The sequence below is a fragment of the Dunckerocampus dactyliophorus genome, chromosome 3 (assembly GCF_027744805.1).
Source record: "Dunckerocampus dactyliophorus isolate RoL2022-P2 chromosome 3, RoL_Ddac_1.1, whole genome shotgun sequence".
Taxonomy (NCBI): Eukaryota; Metazoa; Chordata; class Actinopteri; order Syngnathiformes; family Syngnathidae; genus Dunckerocampus; species Dunckerocampus dactyliophorus.
Genome location: NC_072821.1, coordinates 11278553 through 11299021, shown reverse-complemented (window position 1 = coordinate 11299021; position 20469 = coordinate 11278553). Strand labels below are relative to the sequence as shown.

Here is a 20469-nt window from a genome sequence, read left to right as displayed (position 1 = left end):
CATGTTTTCGAGTTATTTTTACTCTATGATAAAATAGAAAATACTTTATTCTTCAGAAAATTATATTTCTGTCAAACCACCAGGCTTCTTTGCATTTGATCGTAATTACTGTATGAACGGTTTTACAGAAAATGTCACCTTTTAATACATATGCAGTCAGAAGTTGAAAGGTTAAAGTTGTATATATTTATACATTTTAATTCAATATGGAAAGTTTTGCATGTTCAGAAATGCATCTGACATCACTTCAGGTCAGATAGTGTATAAATGTATGTATGTTTACATCTAGGCAGAGGTTTGCATTGCGTGCCCCTGTTAGTAGGCCATTTTGTAGTTCTTTATCTTACACAAATACATTTTATTTAACTCCTTCACTTTGGGGATTACAATCATTTGTAGACAATCAATTTGTTACAGACTTAAAAAGCATACATTTGTCATATACAATTTGGATATTTAATAGATTTCAATATAAGTAACATTTGTAATTTTAAAAATACACACAAAATGATGCAATTGTCAACATTTGAATCATAGAATGGACATAATTGTGCAACACCACAAATCATGGATCATGGTGCGTCACTGAGTTTTAAAAGATAACCATCAACAGTAAAAAAAAACAGGTTATATTGTAATATTTATGGTCCTGTAACAGCTTAGTTGGGTGGTTGGTCGGGTTGTGAAGAGGGTCCCGGGACATTGTCTGTGATGACAAAATAATTTCTTCCTTTTCGGGGAATGGACGAGAGCAAAAGTGTAACTGGGGTGGAAGCGATTCCTGTAAGGCATTAAAATACAGAGGCTGTATAAATTGAAACATTTTTACATCTAGACAGACAAATATTTTTTGTGGAAGTGGGGTAAAATAGAAGACAGCTTCAGGGACTAATAAAAGCGGCTTTGGGCCAAATAAAATGCTACCAAATAGGTAATGTTGAGAAGAGAATCGGGAAAGCAGCAAGAAAGCGCCCTCTTGTGGTGCACATGAAACTTTGACTTTACTTAATGGACTAGCTGACACAAAACATAATTCAATGTTTATTTTTTGAGAATTGTAATCAAAAAACAGCTTGAGTGACACTGTGCAACATTAAAAGATAAATGTAAATAATAAAATAAGTCTGTAGGTGCTGTTACCTGAAGAAGCACAGTGCCTGAGTGACTCCAATATGTTGGTGCTTGCAAATTTGACCATACACTTGAAGGGTCTCTCTTGCTCAGTCATTGTCTTGTTGGTTGGGTCTCTGAACTTTGTCTCCAGCTGAGGACAAGTCAACAAATGCTACAATAAACATATAGCAGCAATAATGACAGTTGAGGGACAGATTTCATTTTGCTTTGCTACCTTAGTACAGTGCAACCTGATGTTTTTATCATTATCTTCTATTTACACTTGTGACAGTTAATAATGAAGCATGTGTCACTATTTGAGAACCCCTGAATTATAGCAAGAATTTAACCCTGAAATTGATTATCTGATTCTAAATGCAAACAAATCTGCGCCTAACAGAACAGAGGTACATTTTCTTGTATTTGCAAATATAAGAAGGACTTTGAGTACCTTGTAAACTACAGATTGTAGCTGTGGTAAATTGCCGCCACCAAATGCTTCCCGGGCCATTTGAAGTCTGTTCACTTCAGCCTCGGCTTGTTCTCGCTCTATGTGGGGGTCTGTGAATAGAAAGTTATTACACAACAATCAAGAACTACAGTATATTAAAACTGCACACAAACATGGTTATTAAGTGTGCAAATATGCACAAATAGTGGTGGAACTTCAGTTGAGATAACAAGACACATACGTGAGTGTGTTTGACTGGGAAGACGGCTGGGATAGTTGGTTGGGAACACCTTGACAAGAAATACAAAAGTACATAAGATGTTATGTTATTATCCTCAGGGTTTTACATGAAACGTGTTGTTTTTCACAGCATTAGAAATGATATTAAAGTGTGGCAGCATGTCTGCCTCACAGCTAAGTGGGCCTGGATTTGGATCTCAGCTAGGAGTCTGGACCTTTCTGTGTGGGGTTTGCATGTCTTTCCTGTGCTTGCGTAGGTTTTCACTGGGTATTCCCGTTTCCTCCCACCGTCCAAAAGCATGCATACTTGGTTATTTGGAGACTCTAAATTGTCCTTGGGCATTGGCTAATGCTAGGGTCTCACCTGCTCATATTGCTGCATCAGCAGGTCCCGGATTGCCGTGAGTTTCGGTCCACTGAGGTGAGCATCCTTGATAGCCTGATGTCTGGTGGCTATGATTAAAGCCTTAGAGGGAGAGTGGGCTCTTTAGACAAGAAAAACAAAGTCACACTAGTGTGCCACCAAAGTCATTTATCACCTGGGACAACAGGGGCTTTTGCTTGGATGTCAGTCTGGTCACAAACACGTAACAACTTTGGAGGTAGTGAACAACATATGTTGGCTTTAAGTTGTTGGGCCGAGAGAAGCTGTCACCCCACGCAATGCGGATCCATACAGCTTCATCCGTGTTCTTCTTTATCTTGACAGACACCTTGAATGTCAAAGGTGAAGATTGTATCAAACTGAGAAAATTAGGTACACTCAGATTTGTAGAAAATACAGTATATGACGTACGTTTCTTACGAGCTCACTGAGGTGGGATTTAAATTGTTCCTTGAACTGCAGCAACTCCACAGCTTGGGCATCAGCTAGAAATCATACACATGGGAATAAAGTATATGGAAGATAAAATGGCAAGCGCAAATCTTCACCAAGACTGAACAAACCAAATTTCCTACCCGACTTCCTGTCTTAGGACGCCATTGTTTTATATACTGTATACAGTTGTCCCTTGTTTTACTGCGGTTAATTGGTTCCAGACTCTACCGCGATAAGTGTATTTCCGCAAAGTAGGATTCAATTAATAATTACAATAGACTATTTTGGTAATTATGGCATAAAAAACCTGTTTACTATCATCTAAATACATTTTTGAACATTATTACAGCCCTCTAGAATCACCCATATAGTCACCTGTACATTTGTATTAACAATAAAATATATGTATAAAATTGCTTTACACCCAATCTAGTATACATAATGAGAGTAAATAAGCCATTTAAGCTGTAAATAAAACACTCCTTTGTGTGTGTCACAGTAAATGTGTTCCCTAGCGGACCTTAATGGCGGGTGGACAGATGTGTAGAGGAGAGGAAGACGATGAAGGTTCAGAGTTGAGTTTTAGCTTGTCGTGGGCTATGGCCCCAACAGTAGCCCATGTTATTATGTTATTATTATTGTGCTAGGTGGGAGATAATTTAAACCCTTTCTGGCGATCACATCTGGCCCTTGTCTCCCGAACACCGACAACTCGTGGCCAATGTAGAATACAATGCTACATTCACAGTTACAATGCTTCTTCTACCTTGTATTTGCATTTCAGTTATCTTAGGTCGAGAATAAGTACAATTGGCTTAAATATGCTTTTTTTTTTTTTTTTTTTTTACTAATAATAGGCCGTATTCAACCACAAAACAGTGATCATTAATTAATTAAATACTTTGTGAAAAAACGTGATAGAGTGAAGTCACGATGTTCGAACCACAATGAATGTCATCTCATTGTTAGGTAGCAGGCTACTTCCTGGATTATGGAAGATGACGAGTAGGGAGGAAGGCCATTATGATTCTGATTGTTCTATTGATGCCATGGTGCTTCAACTTCCTGTATATGCACCTTTAACCAGATGCTCACCCAAATTTAGTTAGTTCTTCTTTGGTTTGCGCACCACTCTTCAATAGAGCTGTTTGGTTTTGTATCTCTCCTGACATTTACTCATGTATCAAAATTACTTAATCAAAACCATCTTTGTTACTAAATGTATATTATTAAAATACCTTCAGGGTCCATCAGCTGGAATGCGTGCCACAACCCCTGGTTTGGATTGTCAATGACATCTGAGAAATGAAAGTGACAGAATGCACAATATACATTACTGTATATGTGGCACTGAATTAAAGGTAAACAAACGATGTGAACACAACAATGACTTACATGTCAGCTCTAACTCTACGATATGTTTAATTGTCCATCCATTTTCCTGAAAGGGAGAGACATGCTGTAAAGTTAAAGGGAAAGTGACCCACAACAATGCAAGCAATGTATAGTAATCAGAATTAGTTAGCTATGCGATGTTGAACTATTTATTATCTTCCAAAGTAGACACAAAGTTAAAGGGGAACGTGGCGAGCATGATCATACTGTAGTTAACTCTGCGACACGTTCAATTGGCCAACCATTTCCCTAACAAGCCATGAAAAGGGTGCGGATGTGGTAAGAAAATAATTCACCACAATGCATTTACGAAACAGCACCATGTATCTAGAGGGGAACATGGCGAGCATGATCTTAGTTAACTCTGCGACACGTTTAATTGGCCAACCATTTCCCTAACAAGTTGTGAAAAGGGTGCAGATGTGGTACGAAAATAATACAACACAATGTATTTAAGAAACACCACAACGTACCTCACAAAAGGCGAGAAGTGTGTCCGTTATCGCCCATTTCGATTGAGTAAAATCGATGGTTTGTTTTTGAGCCATAGTCAAGCGGCCCCACTTCTCCAGCGTTGGTTTGAGAAGTTGAGCCGGTATCCGTCGAACAAGGCGACGCAACAGGTATTTCATCGGGTCTTCCATTGTTCTTAAACTCTAGGCAACTTAAGTTTGGGTACCTAAAAGTTGCCTTAAACACAATGATAGACTCTGTCAAGTCGGAATAGCTCAAACAAGCGCGTCCTCTTCTCCAAACAAACCGCCTTCAAGCAGCAAACAAACCAACCAATCAAAAAACGCCAAAAAAGTATCACTAGTTTGTTTTAGCGCCCCCTGTTGTATTGGAGTAGTAGTGTGTTAACCGCTGCCGCAGTAAAGTGCTGAAAATGGTGGTTTTACCCAGAAATCTAAAATAAATATACTCCTATTCAGAATTTGATTGTACTTCAGATTAACTGTACTACAGATTAATAATGAATTAAGACGAAAGACCAAACACCAAATTGTATATGAAATATTCAATACATACTTCAGCATACCATACACATACAATGTATGAAATATGCAATATATGTGTTTATGTATTCAATTGTACAGGGACCAGTGTAAACTCAACACTCAATACATACTTTGCAGCAATACATGGCTTTTTATATGGTATCATATTTAATTATTCATAAAGTACAGTGTCACATGGCCATGTGTCCTTCGTATAGGGTAAGTACAACCTCAGGAGCTACTTTTGTAATTGTCTGAGAGGCGCAAAAAACATTATGACACAACTGAATAATGGCACATAGACCACAAAGAAATAGTAACAAGGAATAAAAATGTACAGTGAAATTCAAACAAAGTCAAAAAATAATTCCACAATAGTACAGTACAGTGTGACATGTTACGTGGTCGATTCTAAAACAAATTGAGAAGAGTTATCTTGCAAGTCCCACACGTCTTTGTCCAAATAGGACCCGCCTTCCATGAAATGAACAAATACTATTGGTTGGTTGAGGAGGAAGTGGACACCTTTTGGGGGTTTGGTTTGTCATCTAACTGTCTGTCCTTTAGTTATACAAAACGTACCACTGCGGTAAGTCAAGTCTATCAAGCGAGTTGTATATTTCCTCAATAATTGATATGACAATAACCTTCTAACTGATTTAATTTGGGAATCTGTATCGTAGCTCGTTTCGTCAGTGGAGAGGAATTAGGAATGACAAAAAAGAACGAAACCGCCGTCTTTTCAGTGACTGTCCCAAACACCATCTACGGCCTAGTAGCTACTCGCTAGCTAGCTAGCTGATTTGACATTTGACTGGCTAGTTGTGGAAAACTTTTCTGATGATCCAACTGTCCACTGCTGGTAAGACTTTACTGGTCCCGAATATTTGTCTTATTATTATATGTGCATTGATTCAGGATGAATGCAGATAGATTTGACTTTAAACACCACACCTGTGTTTGCGTGCGTGTGCAGGTAAGTAAGTGTCCACAGGAGTCCACAACATTACAATGACATCTCAAGATGGAGAGGGAGCTGGAGGATTTAGTATCCTTCAGTAGACGTGTATTTAGAGCTATGGTTAGATTTGGCTTTGTATTGTATTTGTTATTGTATTGTTTGGATTCAACTAAATCACAGTCAATTCAGTGCTTCTTTTGTCGTGGCTTTTGTGCATTTGCACATTAGGACCTTAACTCGACATGCACCCTGACCTGTCGCCCCACCTGCACACAGATGAGTGCAATGAGCTTATAAACAGCCTGCGGCGGTGCCACACAGAGGTATTTGGCATCTATCCTTCATATTTTGCTAACAAACGCATCATCTGTACATACAACAAACATCTTTTACTTTTTTTTTTCCAGCATAATTTCTTGAAGTTCTTCGGAACATGCAATGACATCGATCGCGCCATGCGTCACTGCCTGCACAATGAGGTGAGAAGGTTATTGTGGGAAATATGCACAATTGAGGCACAGCAGGCTTAGCGATTCATATTATTTTTAAATCTAACAGAGGCTGGAAAAGCGGGAGCGCAACAAACAGCATGCACAAGCCATGAGAAAGAGGCTGAAAGAAGCATCTACGGAGCAGATCTCATAGACCTTTAATACAAACCTTCATTCAGGAGTGCTGCCTTGCTGAAATACCCAAATGGGACACTGAACTAAGCACGCCTCACTATTTTGACGATTCAACAATAGAGAACCTTGGTCACTCTGTTGCAGAGGTTAGCTTTAACACAATACTGTAAACATTAGGTATATTACCTTATTTAATGGTAATAGTTGAGAGAAACACAGCCAAAGCCAAAGTGTGCTACGTAGAACGGTTTACTCTGACATTAACAAACAATCAGAAGATTTGGTGTCATCTGTACACATTCAAATAGCCTCTTGGTTTGGGGCTACTAAATCTACGAGTGGTCATTATACACTCACGGGACACATAATGAGGTATACGGTACCTGCACAGCTGAATGAGGTGCAATACAGTAGCTGTATCTAAATTTCCACCTATACAAAGATCTTTTTTTTTTGAATGACACAATATTATTGTGGTTGTAGTTTGCAGTGGAATTGAAATAGTGGATGCATTTCAAACAAGGATCTAATTCACGTTGAGAAAAAGCAGGACTCTCAATGAATGAATGGATGGGTGTCACACAGATTTCTTTAATTCCTGTCAAATAAAGTGTGTTATATTAAAAGAACTTTGTGTAATGTCATCAACATAAGCTTTATAAATACTTTCCTCACTGATATATTAGACTAAACTATAACTGCAACAGCTAAAATGGAGCATAAACAATAAATAGGGGGTGAAAGCCATACCTGCACAATGTAAAGATCCAATGCAAGAGCTGTATAATACGCATTTCTGATTGAGACATGCATTCATTTAACAATGTGTGTATTATTGTGGTTTTGGTTTGGGAACTGTTCTTCCAAAAAAAATACCTGCTCATTACCTTCACTATACAGACATAATGCAAAGCATGGATACCTACACTCCGCATATTTTAGGAGCATTGTTTATATTCATAGACATTTTGTAAGATCCAGACACTTGCAACAGTGTATTCCAGTGCTAGGATGTGCCTCCAGCAATTATATTGACCCAACAGTGATAAGACACACTCTAAACACAACTGACAGCCTATATCCGTGGGGTACTGCTTCCAATAGAAACTTCAGGCTCCCATCATGTTGATTGAGGAAAGTGAGATGGTGTCTACTCTAACAAAAACGGTACATGCAGATACTAGACACACCGTTTTAGTATCTGCAAGCTTATGTATTCATTTCAGCGGAATACAGCCCTATACCACCGCAAACCCATATAATAACAAAAAAAGAACAATATGAAAATACTGAGCCTTACTATCTTTGTAAAGGCAGCGTGTAGTTTGTGCGAGTGTACCATTTGTTGTGGTCGGTGTGTATATTTCAGTTGTGCTGCAACAGAATTAGGAAAATGTCACCTTGTGTGAAAACAAAACGTTGCACACTTGAAGCGGCAAACCAGATGGAAAGAGAATAGTTGGGCGGTTGCTGAACACTTAAAAATTTGATATTTTGTTTTTTCCCATCCGTCCATCCATTTTCTATGTCGCTTCTCCTCATTGGGGTCGCGGGGGTATGCTGGAACCTATCCCAGCTGACTTCGGGCGACAGGCGCAGGGCACATATAGACAAACAACCATTCACACTCATACCTATGGACAATTTAGAGTCGCCCATTTAATTCATTTATTTTTTTACATAAGTCAAAAGAAATGTGCTGATAACAGGGTTTTCATGGGACAGAAGAAAAACTTTACATTAGCTTTCATTAGATCAAGTGTGCTGTTTTGGGCGGAATTTTATTTCTTCAAGTCAGTCATCTGAAATGGCTATAAAATATATAAGAGAAAATAAATTATTTATTCGAAACATCCATATAATATATGATTTAACATGCTTTTAACTTAGAAATGTCCTTAGTCACAAAGGCAAACATTATTAGAAGTAACATTTGCTTTAGGAAATTAGTCACATCTGTAACGAACACTTAAAACCCTGACTGCACTGCTAATATCCGGTATAAACTATGCCTTTTTCTAAATCATTGTCTTCAATAATGTTCGTCTGGCCTGGTGAATAAAGGGTTACTTTGAGTTAGGAGCAAAGGAAAGTGGAAAAACCCTTTCCTCCAATAAATACAAAAATAAATATACAACCAACATCTTTAAATGCTACTTACAATGCAGGTACAAAACATACCCAGAAATAACAGGCCACACTTTCATATTATGTACATGCAACACATTACACCTGTGCGCCAGTCTACATGATCTAGATCTACACTGCATGTGAACAATTGCAAAAATCAAGTGATTTTTTTTCTCCAAAATAGCTTTCACATCCTGTATCTCCTTTATCTATAGATATATATTTTTGGTAAAACAAAATAGAAGTTTCCTTCAAATGAACACGTGCTGACAGGGATCACTGACAATTACGGTAACCACTGTTTGTTGCCAATCAGTGCACTACAAGTCCATCATGATTGTACATACATTTTACACAAAAATCATTATTTGAAAGTGGAATCGTGCATACACGTTTCCTCTGCAAAGGCTGAATGGAGGAACTTGTTTGTTGAAGACGTTTCACCTTAAAAGGGCTTCTTCAGCCCTGCATTTTTACGTGTGGAGTCTTCCTATTTACGTCTCTGGTGGGTGTGTCCTCCTGGGGTGGTTACTATAGGGTTGCTGTTGTAGGTCGTTCGTTATCTGGTGGTAAACGTCACCTGTTGTCTCCTGACAACAATGTCCTGACATCTCTCCCCCACAGATTGTCTCATTCCACAGGAAGAGTGGAATGTGAAGCTCACAGCTCATTAGTCGGAGTCCAGTTGCCTCAATTCAACCTTTGCGCGCTAACATTACCTGGATGACTGACAATCTACACAGAAATATTACATGTTTCTCACACATAGATGGGACGGAATCCACTGCAAAATTCTTCCACATGCATGACGCACGTTTTCACATGACACTTCCAGTGTTTATCATTCATCATTTTGATCAATAAATGTACACACAAAATGTAAAAGCAAGTAGAAATCAACTTAAATTGCCACATCTGGTTTGCTGAAAGTGAAAATTGCGTAAAACGGAATAGTGGTTGATGATGTTCGATATGGCTGAAGTCAATATGGACAAAAGTAAAGGGACAGATTTCTATTACGACTCCCTTTGCAGCTTTAATAGCTTCCACTCTTCTGGCAGGACTTTCTTTAAGATGTTGGAGTGTTTTTTGTTGTTTTTTTTTGTCAAGAGAGCTTGCTGGCTCACCAACGCTGTTCTCGTTCATCCCAAAGGTGTTTCATTAATTAAAGTGCCACTCCAAGCATGAAATTATGGACCTTGTTTTGTGAATTGGGAACAATAAAATGCTTTCCCCAACCTGTTCTCACAAAGTTGGAAGGAAAGTTGCTCAAAATGCCTCGACAGAAAATATGATTCAGGAAGAACTAAGGGGCCAAAAGAATTCATTAAGTGCAGTGTCCCTCACTTTTGTCCACACAGAATAGTCGCTGGTCATGAAAAGTAAGTTGATAATATTGAAGATGTTACTGAAAAAAAGAGGTAGGTTTACTACTATTTCTACGACTACTTCCTCAAATGACTGAACAGCGACAATGTGCCGTATTGAGCTGAATATAAGGGGAAAAGTCGGAAAAAGACTCGTCAATTTACATTTGGGATGTAGAATTTATATATGTGGAAAAGACGCCAACTGGTGCTGCTGCACAAGATGTACGTTGGTAAACCTCACTCCCTGACACCTTAAGAGTTGCACTGAACATCGAGTTGACAGTTCAGGCTTTTAGCTTGCTGGCTAGCCCTCTCGACTCTCATTCTACAGACCCTGGTTTGAGCCTGGGCGGAAAGCAGGGGTGGCTGAACCAGGTGAGTTACGTCACCCTATTAAAACAAGGTCCTAAGTCATATTTTCAAGTTTTTGGGAAAACCGACTCAGAGTTCTCAGAGAAGGGGAGGCTTTTTTGCCTGGTCTGATACTTGAGAAGTAAGATCCATTGGGTTTCATGATTTCATCATGTTTGACCAATCAATCAATCAAAAATATTGACTTAGGCAAATAAGAAAATGGCCTAAGTCCCCCTCTTGACACAGGCCATTGTCCTACTGTACAGGGCATAAAGGGCATGATCCTTTTAACTAAGGATTTAGGTCATTTTACAAGAGATGGCCAGCATATTAAGAGGTGATTCAGGCCAAAAACAAATTTTCGTCAAAAAATGACTTACTGTAGGTCTTTATTTGAACAGGGTGACGATATGCAAACAAACAGGCAAAGCCCACTGACTTTTCCTCAAGCAATCTCAAAGGTTGGGCAAGGTATTAAACAACAGAGGAGGAGTTATGATGCAAATTTTAAATCAGAGTGAACATCTGTCAAGCAGCTAAGAAATATGATATTCTTTGTTATTGCAATCTACCACCACGAGTTATCTCACAGATATTGAAAATATAATTTAAAAACATTTATTTTGCCTTTTTTTTTTGGTCTTAAAAATCATTTTGCAAAAACAGGTGTTGAAAAAGAGGGGTCATCTTATATTCAGGTCAATACGGAAATTGTATAAAGCAGGGGTAGGGAACCTATGGCTGGGGAGCCAGATGTGGCAATTTTGATGACTGCATCTGGCTCTCAGACATTTAATAAAACCGTAAAATGGATTTATTTCAAATGTTTATGCTGACATTTTAAAGTAAAACATTACAGAACTCACAGTGTTAAAATAATGTTCAAAATATAAAACTTTCTTATGCATTTTAATCCAGCCATCCATTTTCTAGCGCAATGCAGGTGGCCAGAGCCAATGCCAGGTGTCCCTCCCATATTTTCCGGGTCAGACACCAAAACTTGATTATTATTGGGTAGCGCGGTAGCCTGTTTATTTATTATTGGTTAGCTTCAGTATAACAACGTTATTAAAAAGAATAAATTCAGAGACTTATTATTCTTGCTTAAAAATACACACATTTGGTTGTATTCGGTGTTGAAAAATGTGATATGGCTCTCACAGAAATACATTTTAAAATATGTGGCTTTCATGGCTCCCTTAGCCAAAAAGGTTCCCGACCCCTGGTATAAAGTGTTTCACTGTGTCAATAGGAACTCAAGTTTGGTACAGAATCTGATGTTCTTTCTGGCAATATAAGCATCCAGGTAGCCTGAGCAGAATGTACATGTTAAATATACAGTACTGTGCAAAATTAATTGAATATGAATTCATTAATATATTAATTTGAATATTTTAACAGCAGCTCTGACCAATAGACAGAAGGCAGAGCTGAAGATGCTTAGATTTATGTTGGGAGTGATGAGGATGGGCTGGATTCGAAAGGAGCACATCAGAGGAACAGCTCTAATTAGTCATCTGGGGGACAAGTGTATTGGCTACTCCATGCCCCATTGAGAACCAGAAGAAATTTTGTAAGTATAGTCCTCCCTGCCTTTCACCGCACCCTCCCAGGTGGGCCCGCCCCAATACTTGAGAAGCAATGCCATAGTGACTCAAAACTATAATAAAACGTTACTGTATTTGTTATTTTATTTTATCAGGATGCTCACCAATATGGCTTCTTCTTTGTCCCATGCCTCCCCCCTCCACAAAGGTTGTTTGAAATCACTTTTGTACAGTATTATGGCTGTCCATCCATCCATATACTTTCTATGCCGCTTAATAGCAGGGCACATATAGACAAACGACCTTTCACACATGCATTCATACCTACGGACAATTTAGAGTCGCCAATTAACCTAACATGCATGTTTTTGGAATGTGTGAGGAAGCCGGAGTACCCGGAGAAAACCCACACACGCACGGGGAGAACATGCAAACTCCACACAGAGATGTCGAACCCAGATCTTTCAGATCTCCTGACTGTGTGGCCAACATGCCAACCACGAGGCCACCGTGCGGCTTTAATCCTACTAATTGTCTGGCCTGTTTACTGTGTGAAAATGATTGCTGTGAAAAATGATAAATTAAAATGTTTGCACGGTCTGTAAAGAAGCCGTGTCCTCATGCAAACTTTGGTTTTCACTTCATGTCAACATAGCAGGCAACTATGGCTGGATTTACACTACATGGTGGTCCAAGTGACACAATTCAGAATTGGAAAATGGCCATATTGGATGTACCCTGTCAATGAGAGCCTGATGTCACTGAGATACGTTGATGAGGTTTTACACACCCATGTCTAGCCAAACAACAAATTAGAAAAGGTCACTAAGACATGCAGTGTTAATCCAGCCTTAAATATATATCTCATATATATCAACTTTTGGACGCAAATAAATATATATTCCTATATATTATCATCACTTTGTCATGTGCTAATCAGACATCAATTGATGCATCCTGCATCCTGATACATTTTCACATGTGTATGTACAGAAACCCACTGTACCGTTCTCCAGAGCCCTGTTTGATGTTCATATCAACTAATGCACGTTTGGTCCCCTTTTGAAAAGAGAATCAATAACTGGATGATCCAGTTTACAAAAAAGGGCTTTTAAAAGACTGATAAAGAAGAACACTCAATCCCAGGCTTCTTCTGTGCTGATGGATGGAAACAAAGGCCAACATTTCAACTGCTTCTTCAGTTTGTGGTCACTTCTCATACGCTTTGTTATGCAAGTAGCTGTACAGCGCCTCCAGTCCTTTGGTGGAACACCACAGCTGCTTCAGCATCTGACACTCCTTCTCGTTCACTTCCTCCAGAACACGCAGGAGAATTCTCCTCACCAGGCATTTGGATTCCTCTAGAACCTTGTTGGACAGGGAAAGGTGGGTTTTTAGGTTATATTCAAGAGAACAGGCAATCTTGTGGCTTGTGTGGTTTGGGACGCACCATGGCATTGCATGATGCCATCTCCTTGACGCGCAGCATCACTTCCTGATTAAATGTGGTTGGCCAGAAGACCTGCGACACCAGACCGCGACTGCATGCTTCTTGTGCTGTGAGCTTTCTGCTACAGAACAGCATCTCATTGGCCTACCATGGGCACCATACACAAATCAATTTTAACAGAGATTTAAACCAAAAATTGACAAAAATAGATATTGCTTCAACTCACCAAAGCTACACCCAGGATCTGGGGGAAAGTGTAAGAGGAGCAACCACAGGGAGTGAGGTGGAGGGCGGCACATGGAGTTTGGAACCAGGCTCTCTCACTGGCCCATACCACATCACATAGGGGCAGGATGGAAGCTCCCAAGCCCAGGGCAGGTCCATTGATTGCCACTACAATGGGCTTTTTGAAGCGTATGAAGGCCAACACAAAGTCCCTGGAGGAGGTGCAGACCAGTAAAAGTTAACAAGGAAGCTCTTGATTTATGAATTAATCGTCCCATCTTCACCTATAGGTCATGAGCTTTGGGCAATGACAGAAAGAACAAGACTGCATCATTGCGGTGTCTCAATTTGCGCACTTCCGTACTCACACTGATCTTTTAAGTGCAAAAGTGCCTTCACACTGATAAATACGGCAAAATGCAGTACGCTGTCCGTACTTGGATGTTGCACTCAAAACAGTCAAAATGGTGAGTGCGTAGTGCTGGACATTTACAACCCTTAATAGTGGCCTTAAAAGTGGAGGTAATGCCATACAAAAAGCAATGGCGTAATATGCGCCTCACTTGAAGCAGTATAAAAGTAATACAAAGTAAGAAACTCATTTTTAATTATTATACATTTGAGAAGTAGGGAAAAAACAGTCAGATATTTTAACACTGGCGATAATGCTTCTTTGAGTGGTTGCGATTCACCTTGAAAAAGGACAGAAAAAGAGGAAGCAGCTGGTAAATATTGTGATCGACGTTTCCAGTAAAGGCACAATGACAGTAATCAATGTGGGACAGCACTAAACTGTCAAAATTTGCACGTACAAGAACAAAGCACACAGTGTACAGTCTTCCTTTTGAAGTGTACTGAAAGAAGTATTCGAAACTAGTTCGGGAACACCTTGGTACTCTCCCGAGTGTGCGCGACCCGGATGGAAACAGAATTATCTCGTCGAAGAGTTTTCAAAGTGTGACACGGTGAGCCTCCCACAGTCCCCGAAAAACTAATTTTCTGGAGTACACTCGGTGGAGTTTTGTGCTCACCACAGTAGTCACACTGCAGGAGCTACAAATCCATTTATTTGGCCTTTCATATAACTGAAATTATACGAGCAGGTTTGAAAAATAGGTTTTTCTTAATTTTTCTCAAGATGCTGCACCTCCCCTAAAATCTTCTGGCACCTCACACTTTGAAAACACTGAAAGGATTTGCATACAGATGACACATACCTGGAAAAATGATTGAAAATACTCCAGTTAAAAACACCACTTGTCTTTTGCATGTCCTTCAGTGGCGTGTGTGTGTGGATTTAGAATTTGATGCAAGTTGTGAGACTGTTGGACACAGTCGCAGTGCAGTAAATGCACATTTTTTGGGCAAAGTGTTGTGCTGAAACACAGCAGTAAACCTGTGGTCCACTTTTGTGGTTTTGGTTGGGATGTACTACCTTGAACACTTAAGCACTTAAGTCTCCCACTTTTACACAGCCGTCCAAAGGTACCACTTTCATTATTTTCTGTTAAAATGATGTTGTGACAACAGCCCGAGAGAGTGAATGCGAGAGAGCTGTCAACTTACCTTACGGCATCTGCAATGCGACTACTTTCTTTCCTGCGGTCGGTCGACAGACGGCCTATCAGGTAGGACGGATCCAGACCACTGCAGAAGACCGTCCCCACAGAGCTGAGCAATAACAGTTTACTATCATCGGCCGCCGCATTTCCCAGAGCCCGACATACCTCTTTCATGATCTAAAAAGATGACAACAAGTGTATTAGAACCATTTAATTCTACAACCTTGGTTTGAAAAACACCGAACCATTTTTAGTATAAATAGTGATCACAATGGATCATACAGCTGCCATCTTGGTATTTGGCTATTATCTGTTCCCGGTTTTAACATAACTTGACACACTTTGGTGTTATTCTGTCCAGGTGAAGCAAAATCCTGCTCAAATAAAACCAAATGTTACTTCCAATCTGTGCACAAAGAAGACCACAGACAAGTGAAATGAATGTGGAGTGAGAGCCAGAGAAATAGGGGTGTAACGAGTAGTTTTAATAACGATTCGATTCATGATTTGTGGTTGCCGATACGATTCAAGTACGATACTGATTCATTTAGAACGATTTAGTAACTTTAAATCGATTCAATAACTTTTTAGTCAAAAAAGCCAAAAATGTGAAATAAATACTTGGATACTGGACGGTGCAAGTGAAGTTTCCGAGATTCCCGCTGTTTTTTGTAAGGGAAACTTGCATAAATTATTAATAATGCTGACATACAATACATAAAAATAAATGATCAATGAGTGAAAAAACATGAGTTAAAAATGCAATACAAAATGAGGATGAACAGAGGGTGCTATAAACATGACTTGAACTTTAATTTGATACCTCATTCACTTCTCCACCCCAAGTATTAAAGAAGTTAGAGCACATTTCATAGCGGGAAATAGTGCCTATGCTTCCCATTGCTTTAACATTGAGTCAAGACAAAAGCTGTGATCGACCCACACACCTTGGAAAGTACAATTGTACTACAAAATATATCATAACTTAGGCTGTGACATTTGTAGCCATTTACATTTTTTTGATCATCAAAAAGTCCAGGGAAGAAAATCAAGTGTCATAATGCTGCAGCAAAACGCTGTATTGGTTTCCAGGCCACACTACAAATTGCATGTACACAGTAATTCTGGGGCAAAATTAACATATTTCGCACCATGAGATTTTAACAAAATTTCATCTGCAGGTAGATATTAAACTGAATTTATATCTTACATACTTTTTATCTTGTCCTGATGCTCCGATGCATTAGTTTGAAAGGCTTAAAGTTGGACTTAACTTTTCTGCATGAAAATACACCCGATATATGAAAAAAATAGCATTTTTAAGTACGCCCTTACGGGCTCTTCTAATCGAGCGTGCACACACCGTGCTAGATTTTTGCATCACTAAAATACGGGGATTGTATTTTTTACATTCCTACATGTGTGTTTTGAGCTGGACACGCCGCGCTGGATGATGACGTTACTAAGTGTCACTGCCACTGGACCATAAACTACCATCTAGAGGCGTACAAAACGTCCTTACTTTGCATATTGTCTCCATAAATGTCACTTAAAATGAGTTTCAAATAAGGACAGATGAATTAAATAAGAATACCGAATAAAGTGACTGAACTGACCAAAAGAAGAAGAAGCGAATCAACTGTATTTCACAGGTCAACTACAAAATGACGTCACCGACAGGCAGACTTTCTAGTAGCGTTTAACGTCTTTATCACTAAAAGTGCTAAAAAAAACCCCACATCCATATAAAGCCTGCCATGCTTAAATCTAATGCTTCATTTCCTAGTATCGATTCAATCGATTGATTGCCTGTTAAAAGATGTTAGATCGATGTATACGTAAGTCATGTAAACTTGAGAACCCATATCGATGTAGTTTAATCATGGGAATCAATTGATGCATTGATGTAGTGAATGAATCGTTACACCCCTACAGAGAAACAGCTAAATTTGTGTGAAAGACAGAAATGTATGTTGATTTTGCTTTTAATCTAAGACCACTGTGGCAAGTCTAAGTTACATCTTCTTAATCTAACACTGCTGCAGAGAAAGTTACCTAATAAAGCTATGAGAAAAATGCCAAAAACCTTATTATATTTCTTAATAATACACTAAGCAATAAAAGTGTGAATGCATGTTTGTAAACAAGCACAATTTATCCCACTAGACAACATCCGGATTTCCCAATGCTTTGCAATACCCATGTAAATGAAAGCACAATTACCAGTAGAGTGTAATTGCTAAACCTTGTGGGGACAATTTCATCCAATCATCAACCATCTGACAAAACATGTCCTAAATTTGTCAAATTAAAAGAAGAACCTAAACTGGTGATATAGCACAGGAGAAGAAACCTTTAAGATCAGTTCACAGCTGGTTGACCTTAATTTCCCCATATGAGTCAAGTATTATTTTTACTCTTTTTTGTACTTATTTAAAATTTTAATAAGATGATATTTCAGAGCTTTTAAAGCCAGAAGTAAGATTATCAGCCCACTCTTTTGTACTTTTAATCCCAAAGACTGAAAGCTAGAAATTATTCATAGGTTTTAGTGAGACTCTATCATTACAGACGGAGAGCTTTGTTGCATGGTGCAGTGACGATTACTTAAAGCTCAGTGTCAATGCAAATTGACACAACAAACAGAAGGCTCGCTATCTTTCAACCTTTGGATATAAAAATGTCAATGACAACCCAAACCTTTAATTGGTTGCTAGTCACAAGGTTGGACACATTTTTTTCTCTTTTTTGCCTTGTACATGGATTCAGCTGAGAGCGTATTCAACTGTCAGTTTTACAGATGCAATTTGGAATAGTATGAATCCTAAACTTGACTGACAAACCTTTGAAAGTGCAGTTAGGGGCACTATCAATGCAAATGACATGAAATTCCCCTCAAAATTTACAATAAAATGGATTGGTGCAACCTTCCTTGAATGTTTTGAACTCCTGTCATAACCCTTGTGAATAGCAGGGCTCTACTGTAATAATATAATTAATTATTATATCCACCTTTGGCAAATGAGGTATCAATTGCAGGCTGATAGAAATCTGCTAACAAAATGCTGTAGAAAATATGCCAAATAATGACGTTTAAATTAAATATAGCGTCAAATAAAGATCTGAGCTTTGTCATACAGACTGCAAAATGTATCAAACATTTTCAATTATTCCAGCTTTTAGATACAACTGCAACTAATGCATTATGCCATGACATGGAAATTTGATCAGTGGGATTAGTGGCCACCATGTACAGAATATCACATGTATTTCGACATGGAAGAGCAAAGCTAATCTGTGTTGGGTCATCGGTTCTGCAAGTCCTAGAAGCAAGCTGCATAATTCCTCTCACTGCAGCAGTTATTGCAATCACAACAGATGGTATCATGCTGGATCACATGTAGCCCTACCTCACTGGAGAAACCATACTTGGCAGGAGGCAGGTTGGAGCAAGCAATGTGCTACGCAAAAGCCATTCAAAAGCTATTCTTCTATTATTATAACTACAAACGCTCATTTTTTCAATTCCATTGTACTTCTTTCCCATTTACTGTAGTTCTCCAGAAAAACAGGATATGATGCTACCCTTTAGACAATAAGACATCATGTAATTGGAAAAGCACAAGCTAAAACAGGAACAGCAATCTTTATTGTGTGTGTTTGTGTCACTCCCACCTCTGGTGTCAGAGCGTTGTTGTCCGTTGTTTGGCTAGAAAGGAGGACATGCGTGAAACCATCCTCCTTCCGTACTACGATGTCCCGGAATCGACAGTTGCTCTCGTTCTGTCGCACGTTGTACCTGAGCCGCTTGTCAAACACGTAGCACTTCTCCTCTGCCAGCTTGCGTTTTACTGAGCTGTGCAGATGCAACTTGCTGTTGGCCAGAGGGGAGCCTGACACGGAAGCAGGATGACGAAACAGGTCAAGTCAGTCTTACTCAGTCATAAAGAATATTCATTTCAATGTTATGTGATGTGATTCAATTATTTACACGCAGCATACAAACCTTTTGAGATTACTTAATTTCAAAGGCCCCCCCCCGTTTTATGTAAAAGTACAGTACAGTAATAATTGGTTCCAGACCAATGTCATAAGTGAATTTACGCAAAGTATAATATACTAATAATAATATAATATTTTCATAGTTACAGCATAATCTCACTTTTGTCTAAACTCACTTTGTGAAAAATATCGGGATATATATCGTATATCGATATTCAACCTAAATATATCGGGATATGAGTTTTTGTCCATATCGCCCAGCCTTAACCCCTATAGTCACCGTTACGCTCGTACTACCCAATGTAGTAGACATAATAACAGAAAATAAGACATATTAGACATACATAAACGCTCGTACTACCCAATGTAGTAGACATAATAACAGAAAATAAGACCTATTAAACATACATAAATGCTCGTATTACCCAATGTACGTAGTAGACATAATAACAGAAAATAAGACATATTAGACATACATAAAAAATAACAGACTCACACGTTAGCATTGGGAGAGTTCCTTGTTTTTTTTCTGGACAACATACTTGCAGTAGTTATTGTCTCATCAATGTAATTTAATGGCGACTGAATGACGTACATTTCAGCCTTTTTTATTTGAAACAGACACAGGGCACTATGTCTTATAGGCAGATGCTTAAACACAGCATGAACAGTTCAACACTCCCTAGTTCTTTTCTTCTATGGACCAGCATGCAGAATGTTAGTAATATTAGTAATATTACTGACACCTGGTGACCAGTGTAGAATACTACACATCTTGTCTTTCGATGCGTCTTCCGAAAGCCTTATATTTTTATTTTCCTTCATTTAGCCATTTTTATGCTTATGCTATGACCACCAAACTCACATGTTTGCTCCACTTTCGAGAGAAGAGGCTTTGAAGAAGACACTTTTGTAGTGTAAAAAAGCAGGTTTCATCTTAAAATGAAGACTGGCACTTTGCCATCTATCAGTCAGCTACAAATGTGGGAACTGTCAGGGTTTTTTTTCAGCAAATAGGCTAAAAGGCTAAGTAAGTTGATTAAAATGTGACTGTAGTGTTACCATTATAACTCATGTAGCAATACTAGTGTGTTTGAATGAGAGTTGCTTTGCTTTTGTACGAAGATGAATCATTTGAAGACGTAGTAACATCTGATTCCTTCAGAAGGTCATTCAAACTGTTCCAGGTACTTCCAAATGGTAGGAGACCTCGGGGAAGACCATG

The 20469-nt window shown here is 38.8% G+C and overlaps 3 protein-coding genes across 5 annotated transcripts in view; 1 reads left to right on the top strand and 2 right to left on the bottom strand.

Annotated features, from left to right (window-relative positions):
* Positions 1–352: 352 nt before the first annotated feature.
* cenpn (centromere protein N) lies at positions 353–4923 on the bottom strand. Its single transcript, XM_054771192.1, has 10 exons — positions 4493–4923; positions 4020–4065; positions 3863–3922; positions 2601–2674; positions 2344–2517; positions 2169–2270; positions 1806–1854; positions 1565–1674; positions 1141–1264; positions 353–781 (listed from the first exon to the last, which is right to left on the bottom strand). Exons 1-10 carry the CDS (start codon positions 4661–4663, stop codon positions 660–662), a joined length of 1032 nt encoding a protein of 343 aa, XP_054627167.1. The 5' UTR covers positions 4664–4923; the 3' UTR covers positions 353–659.
* A 628-nt stretch (positions 4924–5551) lies between these two features.
* cmc2 (C-x(9)-C motif containing 2) lies at positions 5552–11689 on the top strand. 3 transcript variants are annotated; one of them, XM_054770950.1, is made up of 5 exons: positions 5552–5879; positions 5994–6098; positions 6207–6301; positions 6386–6457; positions 6537–11689. In XM_054770950.1, the coding sequence occupies exons 3-5, from the start codon at positions 6221–6223 to the stop codon at positions 6621–6623; spliced, it is 240 nt and encodes a 79-aa protein (XP_054626925.1). In that variant the 5' UTR covers positions 5552–5879; positions 5994–6098; positions 6207–6220; the 3' UTR covers positions 6624–11689. The 3 variants fall into 3 exon arrangements, with proteins under 3 accessions (XP_054626925.1, XP_054626926.1, XP_054626924.1); XM_054770951.1 differs by lacking the exon at positions 5994–6098 and having other exon boundaries at positions 5553–5762; positions 6537–11688; XM_054770949.1 differs by lacking the exon at positions 5994–6098 and having other exon boundaries at positions 5558–5879; positions 6537–11686.
* Positions 6959–20469, bottom strand: part of LOC129178594 (chromodomain Y-like protein 2) — a 38009-nt gene continuing 24498 nt past the window's right edge. Inside the window, exons 3-7 of the mRNA XM_054770948.1 lie at positions 18918–19135; positions 15247–15419; positions 13682–13892; positions 13456–13599; positions 6959–13373 (exon numbers count right to left, since the gene is read on the bottom strand). Of these exons, the coding sequence (XP_054626923.1) occupies positions 13215–13373; positions 13456–13599; positions 13682–13892; positions 15247–15419; positions 18918–19135 (905 nt within the window). The 3' untranslated portion in view covers positions 6959–13214. The remainder of the gene's footprint in view (positions 13374–13455; positions 13600–13681; positions 13893–15246; positions 15420–18917; positions 19136–20469) is intronic.